General features: G+C 28.4%; 2 protein-coding genes across 2 annotated transcripts; both read right to left on the bottom strand.

Moving 5' to 3' along the window:
- On the bottom strand, positions 1 to 7,112 carry Ms (Myosuppressin). The gene is made up of 3 exons (XM_065516129.1): positions 6,998 to 7,112; positions 863 to 1,071; positions 1 to 794 (listed from the first exon to the last, which is right to left on the bottom strand). Coding segments are annotated over exons 1-3 (303 nt in total). The 5' UTR covers positions 7,000 to 7,112; the 3' UTR covers positions 1 to 702.
- Positions 7,113 to 11,860: 4,748 nt separating this feature from the next.
- LOC135949342 (acyl-CoA synthetase short-chain family member 3, mitochondrial) lies at positions 11,861 to 24,679 on the bottom strand. Its single transcript, XM_065498872.1, has 6 exons — positions 24,492 to 24,679; positions 15,196 to 15,506; positions 14,438 to 15,120; positions 14,056 to 14,366; positions 13,848 to 13,993; positions 11,861 to 12,513 (listed from the first exon to the last, which is right to left on the bottom strand). Exons 1-6 carry the CDS (start codon positions 24,520 to 24,522, stop codon positions 12,004 to 12,006), a joined length of 1,992 nt encoding a protein of 663 aa, XP_065354944.1. The 5' UTR covers positions 24,523 to 24,679; the 3' UTR covers positions 11,861 to 12,003.
- Between the last annotated feature and the right edge of the window lie 349 nt (positions 24,680 to 25,028).

The following is a 25,028-nucleotide window of genomic DNA, read 5'->3' on the forward strand; positions in this document are numbered from 1 at the left end:
TTTTGAGTGTTTTTTTTTTGTTTCAATTAATTTTTATTACTAATAAATCAAAAACCAATTATAATAAATATTACATTTAAATGAATTTAATAAATATGAATAGAAAAAGTATGTATGTACCGCTCTGCCCCATATTGTATAATTTAAGTAAATATGTAATGTAAGTTGGTATACAAGTTTTTGTTTTTCAATATTGTGACACATATGGATTAAATATCGTACATAGAGCTTGTATGTACTACTATAAGAAAGTAATGCTTAATATTATTAATTAAGTAATTTCAAATTGTCTTTACTTTTCTTTACAATAATTTATTTAATTTATGTACATTTTTATTTTTTGTTTTGTTTAAATGTCAATATACAATACTACTGATTACAAACAAACTATTTTCTACTACAATACTATTTTGTTCAGTGTATTATTGTAAGATGACGTCATGTAGTGCCAGCAAAAAGTCACTACTATGATTTTTTTGTTTCTTGTCGTATTAAAATGGTGGTGATGGTGGTGTTATTGTAATATTACAAAGAGATCAACTTTAGTATTTATTTTTTACATGTTTCTATTTTTTTTTTCTAAATTAATTATTATTTTAGTTTTTTTATAAACAAATTGTGTGGTCCAATTAGCCAGGCGGTTTGTTTTGAGGGGGGGTTGAGGGTCTGTTGTCTGCGAAGTTGGTAAGGATTGTGTAGAATTTAACGTCTTTTGCCGAAACGCAAGAAAACGTGATCGACATCGGTACGCTTGCCATAGTTATTAATGAGCTCATCCTGTTTAGAGACCAAAGCTATAATAAAAAATATAAATTGTGTTTTAAATATAAAATCGATTTGAATTAGTTGTGGATTAACTTACTGGCAGCCTCATTGTTAATGTAGGATTTCAGGGCTGAAGACAATTGATCCGAGTTTTCCAAAGCCATGCAAACTTTTTTAATGTGTGTTGGCATTTCCTCAATGATGCCAGGTTGACACAGAGGAGCCATTGTAGCGCCATAGCATGATGACAAAGCGGCAAAGAAGATGAGGGCACAGGCAACAGCGGATACAATTTGATTAGACATCCTTGATAAATTATAATAAAGCAGAAAGAAAGAATGAAATATATTTGATTGCTCTGTTGTAACTATAACTATGCATGATTAATAGAATATGTTGATAATATTTGCATTGTATTTTTGCAAGGATATCAAAATGCATTATATTTTCCATTTTTCTTTTTCCCAATACCACGGGGGAATCAAAACAAATGAAAAGTTATACGTGTTTCCTTTGTAGCTGTTAGAGGGAAACATCAAAACAAAGTAATTTGATTCACGATTTAAAAGAAATAAAAAACGGAAAAAAATTACTGATTTTATTAACAACAGTATAGTTTACTTGGCATTTAAAAGAATGCGTTCGTTGTTTGTATTAAGCAGAGATTTCATGGAATTATTAGAAGTGGGAAAACTAAAAGGGATTTGATTTCTTGCACAGCTTGTTTAAAAATTACAATAAATCTATGAGTAAAAGTCTCAACTGAGGGGAAACTTGAGCTAGGTTTGAAATTGGATAATATTGATATTCAATTATATTGTTCAGTTTAATTTCATGCCAAGTAGTTTCAATTTATACCATTATTTAGCAAAGATAAAGGAAAATTAAGTAAGAGACAAACTTTAATACTAATCTAAGGACTATAAAGAGAGAATCTTCTTGGAAAAGTCCCAATTGATGAGCAAATAGGTTATATTTTAATGTTGTTCTTTTCTGTTATTTTTTACTTTAAATGGATCATTTTTATGCTGTACAATCCGACAAAGATTCTGAATAGGTCTGGAATCGGATGATTGATATGAACTTCTATTGTTCAGTTTAATTCTATGCCAAATAGTTTGAATTTATATCATTATTTAGCAAAGAAGATTAAGTAAAATAACATTTTTGTTACTAATCGAAGGACCACAAAGAGAGAATCTTTTTGGAAACGTCTCAACGTTGTAGTAGTTGATATTTTAATGTTGTACCAAAATTGTTGCCCAATTTGCCATAATTCTCTTGTTACTACATTTTGGAAGCATTTGCGGTAATATTCTGTGAAACGAATGGCCACACATTGAAAAGACAGGACTCGTAGGACCATACGATTAGAATGAACATTTTACTAGTAAAATTTATAATATTAATAGATTTAAATAATTTCTCTCTCTTGTTTTCAATACTTCTCAGAGATGCTTATTTGATTTCGAATTTATATTAAATTAAAAGCGAAAATTCGAAAAAAGCTGTATTAATTGGAATATTAATAGTAAAATCATTTAGAAAGGCAAAATCATTTAAACCAATGTCCACACATTGAGGAAATTGGTCTCACAGGACCATAAAATTAGAAAGAACATTTTACTGGTAAATTTAAATAATTGAACTCTATTGTTTTCCATGATTTCAATTAAGATTGCAGAAATATGAAAGAATTAGGATATTAATAGTAAGCCGAAGGACCATTTAGGAAGACTTTTCGAATTTTAGCTGGTTTTTAGTTTAAAAGCTGAAATATGAAAGAACTGTATTATTAATTATGATATTAAAACTAAAATCGAAGGACCATTTGAGTCAATAATCTAAAATGGCCCACACAATATAAGTCTCGCAGGACCATACGATTAGACTGCACATTTTAATAGTAAGATTTACAATAATGGTGGATTTAAATTATTTTTCTCTCTTGTTGTCCCTACTTCGCTTTAAGGTGATTATTTAATATCAAAGGACCGAAGAACCATGAAGTTCAATGAAGAAGAAAATTGTTGCTATATTATGGAATTTATTTGTTTTAAAGAAAACAAATATGATACTTCGAAATAAGATTACATACTCTCAGAAATTTATATTTGATTACGAATATTTTCAAGTAAAACTATGAAAGAACCATAATAATTAGGAAGGACCAGGAATGAAAGAGAATGTTATTAATCGACATTGTTTGTATATTATTTAGGTAAATTTTTATTAAGAAACAACAATTATTCTTCGATTTAAGATTACTCTCAGAAATGCTTATTTAATTTCGAATTTTAAGCAGAAGAACTACGAAAAAGCCATAATTATTTTTAAGGAGAACTATAAAAGAGCCATAATAAATAGGAAGGACCATGAAGTGGTAAAGAAAGAGAATGTTAATACAACAATGATGGTATAATACATTTATTTGTTAAAAGAAGAACCTCAAAATCTGTTAATCGTTCTACCGGCTCATCATAATAAGTTAAGTATAAACAGAAAATTAAAAAGCATAATTATGCTTATATTAGATTCCCCTGGCTGTTCCACAGCTATTATGTAAATTATGAAACTATTTATTGAAACTATATCGGTCAACAAACTCTGGTAAATTTATTTTGTAGTATGTATTCCATGTATACCTTGATCGTCTATGACAATTCTAACAAATACAAACGTTTAATTTATTTTTATTTTTTTGCCTGATTATAATATTCATACGACAACGATATTTGAAAAAGCTAAAGCCCACTCTTACAAATAAATTAAATGTAAATACTATTAATATTACACTGTAAAGCATTTCGTTTATAATCACACCTTTTGGCATTTCTAAATTACAATTTACTCGCACATTTTTGTTGTTGTTGTTCTTGCTTTTATACGAACGCTCTGTGAATAAAAAGCATTAATCTGTATCATGGCTTTTTCTAAGGAGCATCCGTGTTCTAGGGAAAAGCCAAACAAAATTGACTGTGGAGGCATTAAGTCTTAAGGAGTGTAAATTGCATTGAAACATGTTGACAATTTTTATCCATTATGTTTTTTTTTTTTGCTTCTTTTGTTTTACTTATTTTAAACATGATAAAATGACTAAATATTAGAGACATAGTAGGATATTAGCATTGATTGACATAAAGTAACAAGTGGATGGATTGTAGACTTGAGCATCATCAGGCTGACAATGAAATGAGGTTGTCTAGTGGAGACCGTAAGAAAACATACGTTGTATTCGTACTATACCAACAAATAATAAACAAAGGAAGGATATGTTTAGATTGAAATACAGGTAAGAGTTATACTATACAGGATATGCTTACATATGTGGAAATGAAGACATATTGTTATAATTTAGCGTGTTTACTTTTTCTCATATGGAGCTGCCTGGAGGGTAAAGTATTAAAATATTAATACGATTTTATTTTTTAAATTCTATTAAATTTATGTTTAATTAAATTGCATGCAAAACAATGTATATTGATGTTTAGTAGCAAGTAAATTTGTTATTCTTATTCATACATATGTATGTATTTATGTAAATATGTAGTTTGTTTCTAAGGTTGTACAATATTTAGTGCAGTAGTTTAAATCAAACACTTGTATATTGGGCAACGTGATGCGGTTGCCTCTTGCTAGATTATTGCTCATAGTTCACAATGTCACACAATAACGAATGTTACACAATTATGATAATTAAAGTGTAATCGATTAATTAATGGACAAATTTCGTTAGCGATATTAAGAAAAATGTAAAAGAAAAGATATTTGAAACTAAATTTGATTTGAAATAAGTAAAACAATCATTATGAATTTTTGGCACAATTAAAATTTGAAACAAGATGCGTATACGTATGATTGATGCATATCAATATTGTTGCGTATTCGCCTTTAGATAATCTATAGTATAAAATTTGTTGAGCTTATGGAAATATAAAAGATATTTGAAATTTTATTTGTAATACGTTTTTAGTAATCCAATGAAAGCCAATACTTGTTGCTATTTTTTTAAGTAACTTTAGAAGTCGAATTTTAAAATTTCAATATGAATTTTTGACATAAGCAAAGTTTGATTTATGCATATCAATATGGTTGCGTATTCGTCTTTAGATGGAAATATAAAGTTACCTTTTTAAATTCAGATTGAAAAATCCACATTTTATTTAGCTTTGAAAAGCGTTTTTTTTTTGTAAAAAATTTCAAATGTTTTTTATAAAATGTATTTTTTTTTAAAACAGATTTTTATGTAAGAGAATCCATTTTTTAAGTAATAATTATTTTTTCATGTAAAAAAAAGTTTTTAGTGTATAAATTAATTTTTGTGTAAAAAACAATTTTTTGTGTAAAAAAATGTTTGTGAAAAATTATTTTTAGTGTAAATTTATTTTATGTGAAAAATAAGTTTCAGTGTAAAAAGTTTTTTTGAATGTAAATTGACATATTTTGTAGGTAAAAATAAGTTTTTACGTAAACAAATATTAAAAAAAATAGTAAAAAATTTGTGTGTAAAATATTTTTTTGTGTAAAAATAAATTGTATGTGAAAAAAAGAAATGCATTTTTTGGTGTAAAAAAAATATTTGTAAAACACATTTTTTTAGTGTAAAAATATATATTTTTTTGAAGGAAATTTTTGTGTTTAAAGAAATTTGTTTGGCATAAAAACAAATAGAAATTCTACCTTTTTAGTGTAAAAAAAACTTTTTTTAGTGTAAAAATATATTTTTTTGAAAATGTATTTTTTGAGTAAAAAAAATTATTTTTGGTTTAAAAATTGATTTTTTTCGTAGATGAAATGTATTTCTGTATTATCAGTGAATTGTTTGTGAAAATTTTTTTAAATATTTCAATTTATTTTGTTCTATTATAAATTTTAAATAAAATTTATTGAGCTAGTGGACAGATTTTTATAAATAATTTATAAAATGTCAAATTCTATTACATCTCAGTCATTTATTTTTATTGAACAAATTAAATATTTGAAAAATATATTGATATTAACCCAATATTTAAAAAGTATCACACTGGATAAATACACAATACTGAGTAATGCCTAAGGAAGCAGTTCTCAAACTTAAATGAGATTTTGATTAAAGTTTTTAAAATCCAAAATAATATATTTTAAATAGTATAATAGTAATTAGTTTAAAACTAATGTTTTGTTTAAAACTTTTAAACTTTAATTTTTCTAAAAAAATTCGGAAAATATCAAACTGAACAAATACTCATAACTGAGTAATGCTTAAGGAAGCAGTTCGCCAACTTACAACTTTTTAAAATCCCAAATAATATTTTTTAAAGTAGTGGTAGTTTGAAATGTGCAACAGCACTTTAAATTTTAAAGGACATTTTTGAAATTTCTAGTATTTGAAAAATGTTTCTGATTAGTTGAATCAAAAAAGTGCCAAAAGTAAAGCGACAGAGTTATGGCTAATGAGTCAGTTTTGAAACTTAAAGTTGAAAGTTTTTAAAAGTAAAATATCTATTTCTAAAACTCTTATTAACAGTTTTAAATGTAAACTGTTTTAAAAAGTTGGTTTCACTACATTTTTGGAAATTGCACATTACATTACTAAGTAATGCTTAGGGAAACAGTTTTTAAACATAAAATTTAAACATTTTTAAATCCAAAATATTTATTTTTAAAAAATTTAATTAGAACTATTAAATGGAAGCTTTTACTATTTCTTTATTGCAACTGCAATTTGGAAATATGGCAAATATCCGTGTTATAATTTCTGAAAATTCGATTTATTTGTAAAGTACGGTATTATTTTAAAGAATATTTTAAAAATATACTTTTTAGAGAAAAAACTGTTATAAAAAATTACATATAGACGGTAAATTTATAAAACGAAACGTAGGAAATTTAAATGGTAAATTATTTGAAACATTCAAATAGTATATTTTCAAACTTTATCGTTTTCGTTTTATAAACCGTGGCCTATAAAATGTATTTATTTTAATGAAAGTTCTTTAAATTTATAAAGAATAATAAATATTCTATTATAAACAAATATTCAAAAGAAATTTTGCAATATTTAAAATGATTTTAAATAAGTATTTGCAACAACTTTATAAAAGATTTTAGTTAGAGGAATTATTGAAATAGATTTTTAAATTTATATAAAACACTAAACTTTTTTTTTAACTATTTCACTTTAAATAAAAAAAAAAATAATTTATTTACGATTTTAAGATTTAAAACACACTTTTACCAAAGAAAAACTTACATTTTTGTTTGATTAATTGAGGTTGTAGTAATTTGTTGAAGTTGAAATGTACTAAGAATTATAACTTAGATGATTTGTTAGATGCTTGAGTTGTTCACTTGTTGAGTTCGTAAACTTCACTGATAATTTTGACGAAAGGACATCCGCTTTTATTCATATTTAGACAACAGCATCCTGCAAGGGAAACATTACCGACATGCTATTGGCCAAGTGGAAAATGTTCGTGTAAATACGATTAAAACCGATAAAACAACTTGTTGCTTATAGGCGGTTCCAGATGACACCCCCACATGCAGGATACACTGACAAATCCATACATGACAGTGTGTGTTTGATTGTATCCCTTTGTGTGTGTAAGTGTATTAAGCTATTTGGCTGACGAAGGACAATGTGTAGATATGTATATGTTTGTGTGTAATATTATTAAATATGTTTAAGTCCTTTAATGTCCTTTTAACACCCTCTTGTATTAAACAAAAAAAAAAAACGCTAATACCACTCATACTCCTTAGCTCCAGGTTTCTTTCTCTTTAAGCATTGTAATAATTGTATCTATATTTTTTGTTTGTTTTTAAGCTTTTGCCGAGGTAGTTGTTTAATATTATTTTGTAATAATTTTTTAATTACCACCACCACTATAAATTATTTATTTATGTTTTTACTATTCAAACTTTCTCCTTAATAAATAATTACTTATAGATAAATACATATGTATATGTATTAAATTTAATGATGTTCTAAAAAACCATGTTTGCCATAAAATTTTGTATTAACTAATAATGCAGCAGTTTTTTTAACAAAAACTATATTCACGTTTTATTACAATTTTTATCTAAAAATTTTCAAATATCATTATCTATTTGTGATGTGCTTTTATCATTTAATTTAATTTCTGTTGTCCATATTTTCACATATTCGTGATCTTCTATGAGTGTGTTTATTTCCCCCCCCTAATAGTCCATTAGTTATATATTTAATAAAATTAGTTTCCCTTGTTTTACGAAAGCAAACTTGCAAAAATATTCTTTAAGTTTGAATTTGTTACTTAATGTAACAAAAATATAAATTACATGCATGCATAATAATTACAGTGCATGAAATAACCTAAGCATACAAACAAATGTTGAAAAAACTAAGTGAAATTAGTTTAAAAAAAAATCTTAAAGTCCATAAATAAATAGAAAGTATATATGTATGTAGTATTTTTTCATATTTTTAAAACGAAATAATCTAGGCATACAAGTTTTTGGCAGCTTGTGTTTGTAAAATAGTGTGTTACAAATATTGGCCTATTAAAATTTTTTGAACAGCCAAAATTGCGTTTTTCCTTAAATCCAATGAATTTAGTCACAGTCAAATTCATCATATCGATGGTTATATGTTGACACCTAACTAGAGTTTTTCACGGGAATTCCCGGGACGACAAATCCGCAAAATTTTCAATCCCGAAATCATGGGAATTATTTTCTTAGTTTTATGTTATGTTTTTTGAACTTGACTTTCTCTAAAAGATGCTTAAAGCTCCAAAACAAATGCAGAAGATTCATACAACAAAAAAGATTTAACCCAAATAGACCAATAACAAGTTCATTATTCAAATTAATCGAAAAATTTGTGAATATTCAGGGCTGTCACAGATTTATATTACGATCGAAAGTGGAAATATTTTAGTATTTAGCTTTTCACAAAGATTAAAACGAAAATTTTTGGAATAAATCCACCTTCCGTGGAATTGAATTTTGTTTAATATTATTGGAAACCCCAAGTTTTAATTAACATCATTACTTAATTTTGGATTTAATAAGCAAACATTGCCAATTCAAAATTAAAAAAAATAAAATATTTGTTTTTGTGAATTAACAGAATTAATTGGAATCTAACGAAGGTAGAACAAAATCTAATAGAAATTGAAGCCATTCCGATACTAATGACAAATGGTGACAGGTTTGTATAATAACCAAAATTAGAAATCGAGTCAGTTTATCTCTTTATATTAAATTTGTATTAGATTTTTTATTTGTATTCAATTACATTTCAAAACCAAAGACATTTTTTAGATTTTTAACGAAGTCTACATTCTTAAAATTGAATAATTTTATTTGTTTAAAACTTTGTCCACTTATTAGCTTTAAGTTTCTGTTCGTTTTAATATTTTATTATATTTAACCCTTTAATGCATATTGTTGCCAGTTGTCTACATTCCAGTCCTACTTAATTTCAGACGAATATAAGCTTGATACTAATTCAGATTCTTATTCAGAAAAATCAAATGGAGTACGAAAAGTTTCAGTTAACGAAATTCTAAATCAAACTAAAGCTAAATGAAATGTAACAAATAAAAATCAACTAAATATTTGATACTTTATAGAAAAATAAAAGTAAAATTCATGCATTTAAGGGTTAATATTTTATCCTATTTACTTAACTTTTGTATAAAAAATTATGATTTTGTGTAAAAAACTATTTGTGTGCAATAAAATCAAGTTTTTATGTAGAAAAGTTCAAAAATATATTGATTTTGTCATTTCTTTTGTAACACATCAAATAAGGTTTGTTTGGTATTGAAAATGGGCAATATTGGTCCATGATTTCTCCTAGCCCCCATACAAATGTCCCCACGGAATACTGTTTAAGCAGTCATAAATTGAATGTTATACGGCAATGCTAATAAAATTTTGCACAAATTAGTTCTAAGTCACTGTAAAGTATGGCGAAAATCCCCAAAAGTTTTATATGAACCTAAATCTTTTTACCAACTTTTATGAGAATCGGTCCATAATTGACCCTACAACCCTGTATATGATATAGGGATATCAGAAAAATATTTGATTGTCATTATTTTACTGTTATTGTATTTGTAATGAATTGTTTGTGGAAATGTTTGTATTTTTTTGTATTTTTGCAACAAAATCAAATTTTTTTTAAAGTTTTCAATCTACATATTTATTAAAATTTTCTTAAAATGTTTATACAGTGAGCCTCAAAAGTGAAATTATTTGATTTTTTTAAAATAATGAAAATCCTAAAATCTATCCATCGATTAAAATTTAAAAGTTTCGGTTTGCTGGAGATTAGGTTGAATAATAGATTCGGTTCTGAAAAAAAATAGATTTAAGTCGGACTATAATAATTTTCATGATCTTAAAAAAATCAAAAAATTCACTGGTGTTTTTACTTCTGAGGCTGTGTGTATGTATATGATTTATTGACTTATGGTACGTTCACATTGTTGAAACATTTGGCGAAAAAAGCTTAACCACTAAACAATCGTTATTTCTCTTTCAAGTTAACCAATATTTATTTTAATATAAATAATCTGCCCATTTTTAGATCATTATTACATTGTTTAACATTATTTGCTCTTATAAAAGTCTTATAATATCAAATAAACAAGTGTTTATTCTATTGGTTACGTTTTTTTTTAAAAAAAATATTTGATCAATGTGAACCTACCTTTAGAGGTCAGATTTATATACAGTGGCTCAAACGCAAAATCGGACAAGAGTTTGTCTGATATAAATGTGCTCTAAACATAAAAGGATGTACAAAATAAATTGTTTTTTTCGCTTCTATTTACACTCCACATACCTATATATCTATAAAAATTACAAAAACTAAAATTTGCATAATTAAAACTGTAAACTTTTGCATAAAAACCAAAATAACTCAATTTTTTGCGCCAAACACAAAATCGGACAGAGTAAAATAGGTATTCAAAAGTGTGCGATAAATATTTAGTTGCATATCCTTTGTTATCTCGAATGACGTGTAATCGCTTTTGAATCGATTTCACCATGTTTTGACATACTTCCGGCTCTATTGTGGTCCATGCTTCCAGTAAGGACTTTTTTATCTGAACTAACATGTTAAATTTTATGCACTCTCCTAGCTAATTCCTCCCAAAGATGCTCAATTGCATTAAAGTCTGGGCTCTGTGCAGGAGTTTCTATAAGTTTGGGACAGTTACTGTAAATATTTAAATTTATTTTTTTCACCAAATATTCCACAACTCATTCTCAAAATCTATTATATCTCAGTCATTTCTGATTCAATTTAATAGAGTTTCATAAAGTATATTTGTCAGATATGTTCATATTTACATGCGAGCTGCTGAAAGATAATTTTTAGAAATCCTTACATAGTGGCCGATTTTAGCATTTGATACCTAAATATATTTCTTACTAGATGACCGCTTCATCATTGGCTTCCAAAAATTTCATAAAAAATAGTAAGCCAATATTTTTGGTTCTCCAGCGACTACATTATAATGAAATGTGGTTGTCATATAAATCTCCATTATTATTCGAATATTCAGCATAAATTTGAATACATATTATAATTTTTATGGATAGGGTTTTACGTACTAAAATGAATTACATTATTTTATTTCTATTTATACAAGTTTTTCCCCTTAAAGCTCTTAAACTTTGTATGCTTTGATTTTTTCGTACAGTGTTCTAAATTGTATTTATTAATTTTTTAGTTAAATCTAAATATAATAATAATTTCGTTTATAGTTTAGTTTATTGTGGGCTCTTGTTGATAAACTTTAAAATTCAGCTCAATTCAGTGCAGCAACTGCTTCTTTTGCGCAACCCAACACACTATTTGCATAAAATTTAAATAAATAAATTACTACAATGTTTTTTTTTCTTTTTGTTTGATTTTCAAATAGTGTATGAACTCTGTGTACGTATGACAACATATATGCGTTTTTTTTTTCTTTAGGAAATAGACTAAAGTCTATAGAATTATTATTAAATTGTACATGTGCAGATATTTGCCATACATTTCGCATAAAATTGGTTTTTTCCACTTGATTTCTTTTTGAGTTTAAATGGAAATTAAATAAATTGACACGAATTTCGTTTCTTTAAACTGTATACATATGTGTATGTGTGTATTTATAATTTTTCTTTTATCAATTCTAAACTAAACATTTTTTTTGTAACAAACTATTATTAATTTTAATTATTCCAGAATATAATGGTGATGGTTATTGGATATTAATTTGTATTGACCATTACCGGTTCTGGAGTGTTCATGGCATAGCCCAAACATTGTAAGGCTCTACGTATATCCTCAAATACAGTAGGATCCTCTATAGTAGCGGGCATCACGACCAATTCATTTTTTGCAAAATCGGCCAAAGCCTTGCGCATCGTTTTGCCAGATCGCGTGCGTGGCAACGATTTTACAGGTGCTACCAAACGGAATGAGGCTATGGGACCAACAACATCTCGTATTTTCTGTATGATTTCAGCCGATAATTTAGCACTAGTTTTTAGGCAGTTCTCCCGTGGTATATATAGACAAAGTGGCACCTGTCCCTTGGTAGATTCGGGTACACCGAATACGGCAGCATCGACTACATCGGGATGGCGGAGAATGGCATCTTCAAGGGATTGGGTGGATATACGGTGGCCGGCAACGTTAATTATATCATCAGCACGAGCTGTCACATATATATAGCCATTTTCATCTTTGTAACCAGCATCCATGGTGTCGTAGTAACCCTGAGAGAAAATATACAAGGAACCAAAACAAAAGAAAATAATATTAAAAACTTATTATACCTAGGCTTGATATTTTTTATATCAGGTTATAGAATTGCTTTCTAAGTAGAGTTAGCGATGTCCGTCTGTTTGTCTATGTAAATCTTGCAATCAATGGCGAAGGGTATAACAATGTTGGCCGTTTGATATCGATTCGGCCGGATACTTTAGTCAAGGCCTATTGGAATTGGTTTGGATCGGTCTCATCTCAGGAGGCAAAGATCGACCAGGCTAAAAAGTTTGAAGATCAAGAATTGGAGGCATTACTCCATGAAGATTGTTGTCAAACCTAACAAGAGTTTGAAAATCATTGGAAGCTACTCAACCAGCAATTTCAAAACGTTTGAGAGCAGCAGGATTCATCCATACGAATTGAAGCCGAGCGACCTTGAAAGACGATTTTGCCCGTCTGAAATGATGCTTGAACGCTATAAAAGAAAATCATTTTTGCACCGAATCATTACTTGCGATGGAAAATGGATCCACTACAATAACCCGAAGCGTAAGAGATCGCCAGAGGCCGAATCGATATCAAAGCCAAATATCCATGACGCTAAGGTAATGCTCTGTATTTGATAAGAGCAAAAGGGTCCTATCTATAATTAGCTGCTGAAATCTGACCAGACCATCACAGGGAACCTGTATCGAACGTAACTAATTAGTTTGAAGCCAGCATTTACCGAAAAACGCCGAGAATATGTGGCCAGACACGAAACTGTAATATTCTATCATGACAACGCTGTTTAAAACTATTTAGAAAGAAATTGTTGGGAAGTTTTACTTCACCCGCTTTATAGTCCAGACTTTGCTTCGTCCGACTACTATTTGTTTCGATCGATGCAGAACGCTCTCTCTGGAATACGCTTCACTTCAGAACAGAGTATCCGATACAGACTTGATTCGTTCTTGGCCTCAAAAGTTGAGCAGTTCTTTTGGCTTGGAATCCATATGTTGCCAGAAAGAAAAAAAGGGAAAAGTTCAATGCTGACAATTGTCAATACTTTGAATAAATTTATGTTGTACAAATTAGAGAATATAAAGAAGTGAATTGTAATAGTTTTAAAGATCTTTTAGAAGGGAGAGCTGAGGCATTTTAGAAGACAGTCTAGAATACGAATTGGATCTAAAATACTATAACGTAGAAATCAGTCCATAATTAGTCATATTATCAGTTTGTAATTGGATCTAGGCCACTTCCAAAAATCATTTTAACGATTAAATTCTATATATACATATATCAACTTAATTTAAAAAGTAACAAACAATTTAATGTTAACAAAAGCCTAAGTACTTACCGGAAATTTGGTAAAGTACAATTTCTTGAATAGTTCATCATTTCCATACAATGTGGACATATTGCCCGGAGGCAATGGCAATTTAAAAACAATTCTACCCAATTGATTTGTTTCACATTCACTGCCATCGGGTTGTACAATTTTAACTGAAAATTAATATTAAAAACATTAATTTTACAAAAATCTTAACCTAAATGCTCAAACTTACTGTTGTAGCCTATAAAGGGTAAACCGGTGGTAAATTGTGGCACATTTAAATTGTGTTTAAATCCTAAACAGGTGCCTGTTACCGGAGATCCAGTCTCCGTTTGCCACCAATTATTCAAAATCGGCACTTTGAATGTTTTCTCAATCCAATTTTTAGTTTCCAAATCGCAATGTTCGCCGGCTATAAAAATGGAGCGCAATGATTTTAAAGAATATTTTTGACCAAATTTGGATTCAGGGTCTACACGACGTAATACACGAAAGGCGGTGGGTACTGAAAACAGTGAGGCAACCTTGTGCTGATCAATAATGCTAAAACGATATGAAAAATATTGAATTATTTGATTATAGTTGCGAGAATTTTCTAATTTCCTAGAACCTACCGAAAATATTGTCCAGGATCTGGTGTTCTATCGGGTTTTCCCTCATACAAAACACTGGTGGCTCCGTACAATAGAGGACCATAACATATATACGAATGTCCTACCACCCAACCAAAATCCGAGGCACCCCACCAAACATCATCGGTGTTCAAGCCATAGAAAGTCTTCATGGTATACATCAGAGTAACCAAATGACTACCTGTAGGTCTTTGCACGCCCTTGGGTTTATCTGTGGTACCCGAAGTATAGAGTATATACAGCGGGTCATTTGCCTCCACTGGTACACAGTCAACGGGTTCGCCCAAATTTTGTACCGTCCCCCAATCAATATCGGTTTTGCTATCCAAAGTCGATTGCATGACATTGTTGCGTTGAAATATAATATTGCAAATGGGCTTCCAAGTGGACATTTCAATGGCATTGTGTAAAATATCAATATATGAAATAATTTTTCCCGGTTCTACGCCACAATTGGCGGCTATTACAAGTTTAGGTTCAGCATGTTCGATACGAGAGCACAGTTCGTTAGCCGCAAAACCACCAAAGACTACAGAATGAACAGCACCCAAACGAACCGTAGCCAGCATAGCTATTACTGTTTCAGGTATACGTGGCATATAAATGACTACTTTATCACCTCTTTTTACACCCAAACTAGACATGCCTCCGGCTAATTTTGTAATCTATAGTATATGTGGTCATAAAAAATAATAAAAATTTGAATGATTGTGATAAGTTTTGGTAGTGCTTAATCGAACCTGATCATATAATTCCTGATAGGTTACATGTCGCACAGTGTTTGTCAGTGGACTATCATGTATGATAGCTACTTTAGTGCCACGGCCTTGTTTCACATGACGATCAACGGCATTGTAACAGGCGTTCAGATATCCACCGACATACCACTTCGTAAAGGGAGGATTTGAATTATCTAACACACGATCCCAGGGTCGCATCCAATCAAGCAAATGTCCCAATTTATCCCAAAAATCTGTTGGTTGATTTATAGATCTTCTATAGCTGTCCAAGTAAATGGGATCATGTACATCATCGGGTAAGCCATCAGAAACTGAAATTAGATATTTGATATGTATGTTCAATAACAAAAAAAACAAGTAAGGAAGTATGGCCGGTCAAGCCCGACCATATAATACCCTACACTAAGTAAAAGAGCAAAAAAAATTTTTCTTTTAATATTCCAATAATTTATATTTTTGAGCGATTTTCGGAAGTGGGCCTTATATGGGGGCTATGACCAATTATGGACCGATCACCATGAAATTAGGTCGTGTGATTTATGTCTATAGTAAAGTAACTATGTTGAATTTTGTGTGTTTACCAACATTTTTAAGCGATTTATGCACGTTAAAGTGATTTTCGGAAGCGGGTATATATGGGAGCTATGACTAATTATTAAATTAAATTTGGTGACATGAATTTTGTGTATATAAAACTTATTTGGAGCGGAATTTGTGGAGATACATATATAAATTAAACATTTATGACCAATTTCGGGAGGACATTTGTATGGTGGCTAGGTGAAATAATAGACCGATTTCAGCCAGTTTCAATAGGCTTGGTCCTTGAACCGAAAAAATAATATGTATCAAATTTCATCTAAATATCTTCAAAATTGCGACCTGTACTCTGCGCACAAGGTTTACATGGACAGCCAGCCAGACGGACGGACATCGTTTTATCGACTCAGAAAGTGATTCTAAGTCGATCGATATACTTTAAGGTGGGCGTTAGACTAATATTTTTGGGCGTTACAAACATCTGCACAAACGCATAATACCCTCCCCACTATGGTGGTGTAGGGTATAAATACAACACACTTTAAGGTACTCAGTTAATGTTTATTCGAATAGCGTCGCTGATAAACTCACTCACGACTGCAACCTCTGCCACTATTTATAACACTGCCATCTGCACTCTAGATTGCTCTTTACTGTCAAAGCTGGTATATTTTAGAACTTTCTAATACATACGCCATCTGTGGTGAACTTTCTACAATGTTCTTTAACTTTCAAAACTGAATATTCGAATTCGAATATACGAGTCGCAGCAAACATTCAGCGTTGCCATACTTACGATCAATGATCAACTGAAAGCTTTTATTCAATGTTAATAATGTTGCAGATTGGTAGGCACTGCTATTTGAAAGCATTATGCAACTTTTAAATCAGCCGTTAAAATCGTTATATTTGAATTCAAGTACAATTTCGTAAGAATATGATATGATTATGCGTGCAATTCTGATAAAATTATGTGATGAAATTGGACACAAACTACACCATTTCCAATTGTATTTCAGAAGTTTCTAATTGTATTTCAGAAAATTCCACTTCAATTTCAGAAATTTCCATTTATATTTCAGAAATTTCCATTTATATTTCAGAAATTTTCAATTATATTTCAGAAATTTCTAATTGTATTTCAGAATATTCCAATTATATTTCAGAACTTTCTAATTATATTTCAGAATTTTCTAATTGTATTTCAGAATTTTCCAATTGTATTTCAGAAATTTCCATTTGTATTTCAGAATTTATATTTAAAATGTTTCTAATTGTATTTCAGAATTTTCCAATTGTATTTCAGAATTTTCTATTTGTATTTCAGAAATATCCATTGGTATTAGAATTTTCTGAAATACAAATGGATATTTCTGAAATACAATTAGAAACTTCTGAAATACAATTGGAAATGGTGTAGTTTTATAAGAACCTAAATCTTTCTTCCAACTTTTGTGATCTTTCTACCATAATTGACCCTACCCCACATATAATCACTGTAAAAGAAAAATATATATTGATAGTAGGTGCACAAGATCCGCCACAGCCGAATATAACAATATTACTTGTTGTTTTTTATACCCTTCACCTTCCTGAGAAGGGTATATATAAGTTTGTCATTCCGTTTGTAATTTCCACAATATAATTTTCCGACCCTATAAAGTATATATATTCAGGATCCTTATAGATAGCGGAGTCGATTCAGCCAGAGTCTGTCTGTTGAAATCAACTTTCCGAAGCCCCCAAATAACTTACATACACGATTCATAAATCAATATCTCCGGAATTCTTCCGGCTCGGTTGCTATTTAAAATCGGCCCACAAATGGCTGAGATATAAGGAAGAAACCGGGACAACCTCGACAATATGGATATCTAATGATAGATATTCAACCCAATTATGAATAAAAAATTCCGCGGGAGTTTGTTCCCCGGGAGTTTTTTCCCATTGAATATGAATAGGAAAAATGAGAAAAGGGGAAAAACTCCCGGGGAATTTTTATTCATAATTGGGCTGATTTTAAAGTCCATTGCAACGATGTATACAAGTTGGACCTACAATATGTTAAAATCTGTATTTTTAACCCGATTTTTTTTTTCATCAAAAATGTTTTATGTCATAAATTATTTTTCCAAATAAATTTTTTTTAAAAATTAAAAAAAAATTTAAAAACTATTTGAAAAAAAAAATTTTCCAAAAAATGTTTAAAAAAAATAATTAATTTTGTTTAAATAAAAATATTTAAAGAAAAATAATTTTTAAGTATAATTTGGTGAAGGGTATATAAGATTCGGCACAGCCGAATATAGCTCTCTTACTTGTTTTAGTTTCAAATAGTTTCGTCTTCAAAGTTGATTTCCATTACTTTCCTGATTGTTTATTTTTATATCAATAAGTCGTGTGAGAATATGTATCTAAAATATCTCTCGAATATCTAATTACCATTAATTCCAAAATATAACATTTAAACCTCATATCATAAATTGAAACCTAATTTTAGAGATTCTTAATTTGTTGGACAATGAAATATGTATGTTGCTCTTAATATAATAAAATTTTGTTGAATGCAGTCATTTGCCAATAATGTGACCTTATCAGAGGCGTTTTTATATCACCTGTTTTTGGCGGGCAACATACGCAGTTGTATTAGCTATAGTTGTGTTGAAAATGTATTTGCTTCTCTTTCTGCATTTCTGAGTCAAAGGGGTCTAACAATATTGAATTGCTAACATTTTAATAATTTTATAAAATTTGCATTTTTTATGCAGATTTAATAAAATTCAATATAAGCGAAAGTGTGTACACGCGATTATATTTTATGTAGAATAAGTAGAAATCAAAAGCTTTTTCAATATCTTATATAAAATTTAAAGTATACAATTCGACCCTGAATAGTACAATGGAATGCCTTATTTGGTCCAATTTATATTAAATCTTTGAATACGTATTTGTAATTGCTCAAGGGAAAATACAAACAAATTTAGGTTTTTGTTTATTGCATTTGGGGGTTTGACATTATTGTTATTCTTCTTTATGAAACATCGCCATATTTTTCAAAATATCGTAATAAAATTTTGTCCTAAAAACACGATTCCAATTGAATACCTAAATTCTAATAAATAAACAGTTTAAAGATCATTATTGATGACATGTTTGAACCCGAATTTGTTAATTAAGTTTTAAGTGCATACATAATACTTTTTTATGTTAATTTTTCTATATTGATATAAATATTTATGATAATTAAAAGAAAAACTCAATTTCGGTACAATCTGATTTATTCCGATTATTTGCCATGCCTTGCTAAGTTTTCAAAAATTTAAATTTTGGTTTACTTTTCTGAAGAATATTATTTATATCTTTTTTAAATATTTTATTTTCATTTTCAAATATTCTAATATATTTTCTTGTTTGCTATTTACTAAATAGTGGAATTTCTCGCGAAAAGTTTTGTTAGGTTTTCAACTGTAAAATTTATTAATGCGACACATTTCTACTGTCAGTATAAAGTTTTGGACTGCGAAATTGATTAACTCAAGCAAAAAGTTTAAACAGTTTTGTTGTAATAAACAGTGGTGGCCAGCTATTTAGGGACAAATATTTGAATTATTTTTATTTACTGAATTTTAAGTGTGATAGTATCAAAACAAAAGGGTATGGAATTTAGTATTAATCTTTTTAATTGCCTAAAAATGTTTGAAAAAATCGGTACAACATATATGGACAAAGATATGTGGAAATTCGATGACCCGCCTCAGCGAACATAAGCTGTTAATAGCATGATATGGCCGAAACAAGTGGAATTAAAAATACGAAATTTAGTCTGAATATTTTCTGATATTAGGAGCCGCAGAAAAAAGGTACATTTTCGAATTTTTTTACAAATTGATTTTTTGGTATTTATATAATATTTTGGTTGAAATCTGCTAGAAAAAGTCAATTTCCCAAAATTTTTAAATTTTCAAAAAAGTACCTTTTGTTCTGCGGCTCCTCATATACACTGTTAAATTTTATGAGAATCGATGTAAAGATCGATGATTAAACTTTTTGACTGATCTGCATGCTCACCAGTAGAGTGAGGTTTATTAGCTCAGTGAAGTGACAGCTCTTTTCAGCTCAGCTCACTCAAATGAACTAGGTAGCTCTTTTAGTGCAGTATGTTGTCGTTATTATTTTTGTTGAGCTCACACTCAATTTTCAATGTGTATATCGTCCCCTTAATAAAACAATAATGTATCATTTTTTTGCCATTTCGAAATAATTGTGTTTAAAATTTTTGTGTTAGTAGACATCTAGAACAAAAGTAATATTTCAATTGATCTTTTGACACACTTTGTGGAAGTGGAATTTCACCAAATTTTGACCACATATAGAATCAGTTATGTAGTAAATAATGGTGTAAATGCTTATACACTATTGTTTTATTAGGGGACGATATGATATAGCTTTAGAGTCTAGACTCTAGAGCACTAGTAGGCAAATAGAGGGATGTATGAGTAAAAAATAAATATGTGTGTATTTTTACGCTCTTGTGGTCACATTCGGGTTGTGTACGAATAAATTGCCGAAAATCTTCGTAACCTGAATATGAACGCGCATCGCTTATATAGAGTACAAGCGAAGGAATTTTACAGTCTTCACGAGTGAAGTGAAGCATGTGGTTTAGTGAAGACGATAAAATGAATGTGCAGTCTTTTAATTAATACTGAAAGAAATATGTGCATACTACAGTTTTTACTCAGTTCTTAGCTGAAAACGCTCAGTACGATGAACGATTCACTTCGCTCAGTTGAGTGAAGAGTTCAATTGGACTAGGTCATTCATGAACTACACAAGTCTACTCACCAGATTTAAACCCCATAGAAAATCAATGCTGTATAGTGGTTCGTATACGCCAATAAGCGGCAATTTTATAACATATTTGCCATTTTAAGAGAGAGTGGTCAAACTTGGACTTAAGTTTATTACAAAAATCAATGAGTACTTGGAAGGAAACCAATATGTTCCCACTTCCAAATTTGTTGATACATTTTTTGTAAATGAGCTCTCTATTGGCTATGGTTTGGAATTCATTCCAAAAAAATGTAAAATAACACTCTGATTTTTTTACACTTTTTCAAAACAAAAACTTTTATTTTTTTTGTGGAATTTTGTTCATGTTTATGTTGTGTAAAAGTGTAAAAAAAATCAGAGGGTAATTTTGCATTTTTTTTTTAAATGAATAAACTTTATACATTTATATTAGAGTTGTGTAAAATTGTGCCGTTTCAATTGAACAGCTTTGATATTTGTCTAAAGATTTTAAAATATTTTTACATATATTATATTAAAATATCCATCTTAATTAAAATAGGTACTTTTTTCGCTTGCAAAAGTACCAATTATCTTTATTTTTAGAATGCAATTTCCAGGGTTTATAAAAATAAAAGACATGAATTGCGATATATTTTTCATCAGAGGACCCTAATCGTACTAATTATCCTCTTACTGATAAAAATGTTTTATTTTTAGTAATTCATTAGAATAAGACTTTTTGTAGGACTATGTTTTAAATAATTGGACAATTAGATATACAAATATGTATTTCCCGGGAGTTTTTTCCCATTGAATTTGAATAGGAAAAATGAGAAAAGAGAAAAAACTCCCGGGGAGTTTTTATTCATAATTAGGATGTATATGTATTAGAGTTTTTAATTTCCCGACCTTTTTTGATTCCCGGGAATCGGGAAATTTTTTTCTACATTCCCGTGTACCCGGCTATTCCCGAAATATATAATGATACTGTAAATTAGGAATATTATAGCCAAATTTCATATAAAAACTTAGTGTTCAAATTATTAAATATCAGAGCTTCGAATTAATTAATAAAATTTGAGCTTAATTCACTAAAATCTTAATCCGTAATTAAAGAATGTCAGCCTTTCATTCCATAAATTCATTCATAATATTGAATTTTTTAGATTCATTCCAAAGCCTTTGTTTAAACTGAATCAATTTTAAAGTTAATTAATAACAGAATTTATTCAAACTTTGAATGATTAAATTTTTGTTAAATCAAATCATTTACAAAATTAATTGAAAAAATTGTCTTAAGATTTTTTGGACTAGATTTGAATTGAAGAAAAATTTAATCATTTAATACATTTTTAAGCTATTTTGTTATGGATTAGAAGAAGAAATTTAAAGAAATTAGAATGATTCAATAACAAATAAATTTTATAAATAATGAATTCACTTTTTAAATTTTCATACGAAAGGTCTATTATTGCCGAGATATTATAGATAAGCAAAAAACATTTTATTTAGTGTGAGATCAAAAATGTCAAAATGTTTTACTTTATTTTGGACGCATCTAATAAAAATATGATTTTTTTTAACCTATATAAAAATGAATTCATGTCCTTAATTTTATAAAAATAAGTTTATACTGTTGGTAAAAACATGGCAGAAATTAGAAATGAGATTCTGAGGATGTCATAAGATAATGGTTACTTTTGCAAACTACATAGATTATTTTTAAATAAATGTTTACTTAAGAAGGATATTTTTATTCAATATATAAAATCGTGGTTGGCGTAAACGTCATACGCCTACGACGGTTTCGTACTAGATTAAAGATAAAATGCAAACTGCTTCTTTAATCTAGTACGAAACTGTCGAAGGCGTATGACGTTTACGCCAACCACGATAAGGGTGATTATAATCTTGAGAGATACATATAGGCCTGTCACACATTTTGTTCGGAATGATTTCAATTCCTATCGATTTCGCTTTAGGTTCTTCAGATTCCGTATAACTTAATTAATTCAAAAAATATTTAATAATTCTATATTTCTGATTTTAATTTGACAACTTTTTTAAAATTAAAACTAAAATGAAGTTTTTGGTTTGATTAAAATTTTTAGAAAAACAAATAAATACAAAGAAATATAAATTCCTGTTTGAAAATTGAATGTGGTTTTATTTCGAAAGATATTTTCGTTTTACTTTTTCTGAAGAAGCAAAATGCGGAATTAATTCCACTTTCGATCGGAATGGAATTCTGTGACAGGCCTGAAATTGTCTCTATAACGAGAAAAAATTATACAAATTGCTTTAAATTTTAAGTTCGATTGAGTGAAATAATAGTTAAGTCAAAGGATATTCCCATTTTGTTAGAAAAAATAATTAAAAAGCGCTATATTACAAAATTTAGTGATATGTGTTTTAAAATGTCCTTGCTTAAAGGATATTGCTTAAGGGGTTTCTTAGATATACTAAGAAAATTTAACGATTTATATAAGACTAAATTCATAAACATTTGACAACTAATTACAAAGATATGCCTAAAATATGTATTTTAAGTTTTTTTTGAGATCCCCTCAAGGTACCATTCTGAACTTATGTATTGTTAAACATGGACCTTACTGGTTACAAATTACTTAAAACTTTGTAAACAGATACTTTATGGTCATACAAAATTTAAAGTTTCTCAAAAATAGAGGTTCAAAGTTTAAATTTTATTTAAGAATGGTGTAAAATCTCTTAATTTCAGTTGTATATAACTTTAGTAATGCTTATATAATTTTCCTTGAACAAAGGATATATCAAAAATGACATCTTCCATTTTCTAAATAAAAAATTCAGAGTGTTGTAGTATAAATTTAATAATATTTCGAAGAATATATTATTTATATTGAATAAAAATATACTTCTTAAGTAACAAATTATTAGAAAATATGCTATGATGTAGTTTGCAAAAGCAATCTTTATCTTTAGATATCCTTAGAATCCCATTTCCAATATTTGGCATGTTTTCAACTAATTTTTTATTAACTAGTTTTTATGAAAACAAAATATTAAAATTAAGGACATGAATTATGAGATATCCTTATTCAAAGGACCCAAATCATACTAATTATACATCAGAATAAAAAAACTTTCAAGGATTAATACAAGACCAAGATTATAAAAATTGAACAATTAGTTATTAAAATATACACATAAATGTAAAAACATTAGTTCAAATATATCCTTGAATTCAATTATAACATTATATCGAGAAGCCCCCATGATCCCATTCTGAATTTTGTATATATTTTTAACCATATAATAACTGATATTTAAGTAAAAATTGAGATATCCTTTGTTCAAGGACGATTTTCAAAGCTATATCCTGTTTTGATGATAAACGGATTTCCTAAAAAAAATACTTTTTAATCTAAGTTTCATTAGCTTTAATATGAGATTAAAAACATTAAAATCTGATTAACTATTGATTTAAGTAATTATCTGTTTTACTTTAGTAATTTTGCATGCATCTATTAAAAAATGTGAACTTTGAACCTATGTATATCAAATTACATTAATACTGTCAGTATTTATGTATAGTTAGTTTCTAGTTATAATAGGTTTTAGTCCTCTCAACTGATTTATTTCACTTTCAGATATTTTTTTTAATTTAAAACTCTTAGCACTAAACAAAGGATATTTGCTTTAAAAATATCACATTAAATAAATAAAAAACAGCACTTTTATTATTTTTTCACTTTTCTCTACATTTTTTAAGGAGTTAATCCATCTATTTGCCATTAAAAGGTTGATATTGATAAATTATTTTAAATTTTGATTTGCTTTGATCCTGATTCTTATTGTAATTATTACAAAAGGAATATAATAGTTTAAAAAAATCACATCTCAAAGGATTATAGTATTATGTTTTCTTTTATTTTTGTTTTAATTAACTTTTAATCACTGATTTGCGTATATTAACTTACAATCACCACTGTACTCTGCATTTCTATCCATAGTGCTTAGTATTTTATTTTTACTTTATTTAAACAAGTCCTTAATATTTGTTAAACCAAAAATTAACTTCTTTAATTAAAATATTTAGGATCCTTTTCTACGCTTAAATCACATCCGTTTCTAGGAACATTTAGAAACCAACTGAAGTCTGCAGGTAATTTCTAAAAGAAATTAAGCAATTAAAAGTAAAATTGCAAATTAATATGCAAATATTCTGCTTTTTATATTACAAACTTATTATAAAAACATTAGCGTTTGTTGGATCGGTCATTCGTTTCTTTTGTTTTATTTTTCATATTATTCTAATTCACTTATCGAAACAACGATATAATTGCTTAAGGAGGGGTTTTTCACTTGAAGTGAAAATAAAATTAATATAATCTGATTATTAAGTTAATCTAAAAATATATTGAATCTAACTTTAATGTTTTAAACTTCGTAGTATTGTCATACATGTTACATCAAATGAAAATAAAAAATCTATCTACAAATAATATATTTTCAAG

Source organism: Calliphora vicina, chromosome 1, assembly GCF_958450345.1.
Source record: "Calliphora vicina chromosome 1, idCalVici1.1, whole genome shotgun sequence".
NCBI classification, from domain to species: domain Eukaryota; kingdom Metazoa; phylum Arthropoda; class Insecta; order Diptera; family Calliphoridae; genus Calliphora; species Calliphora vicina.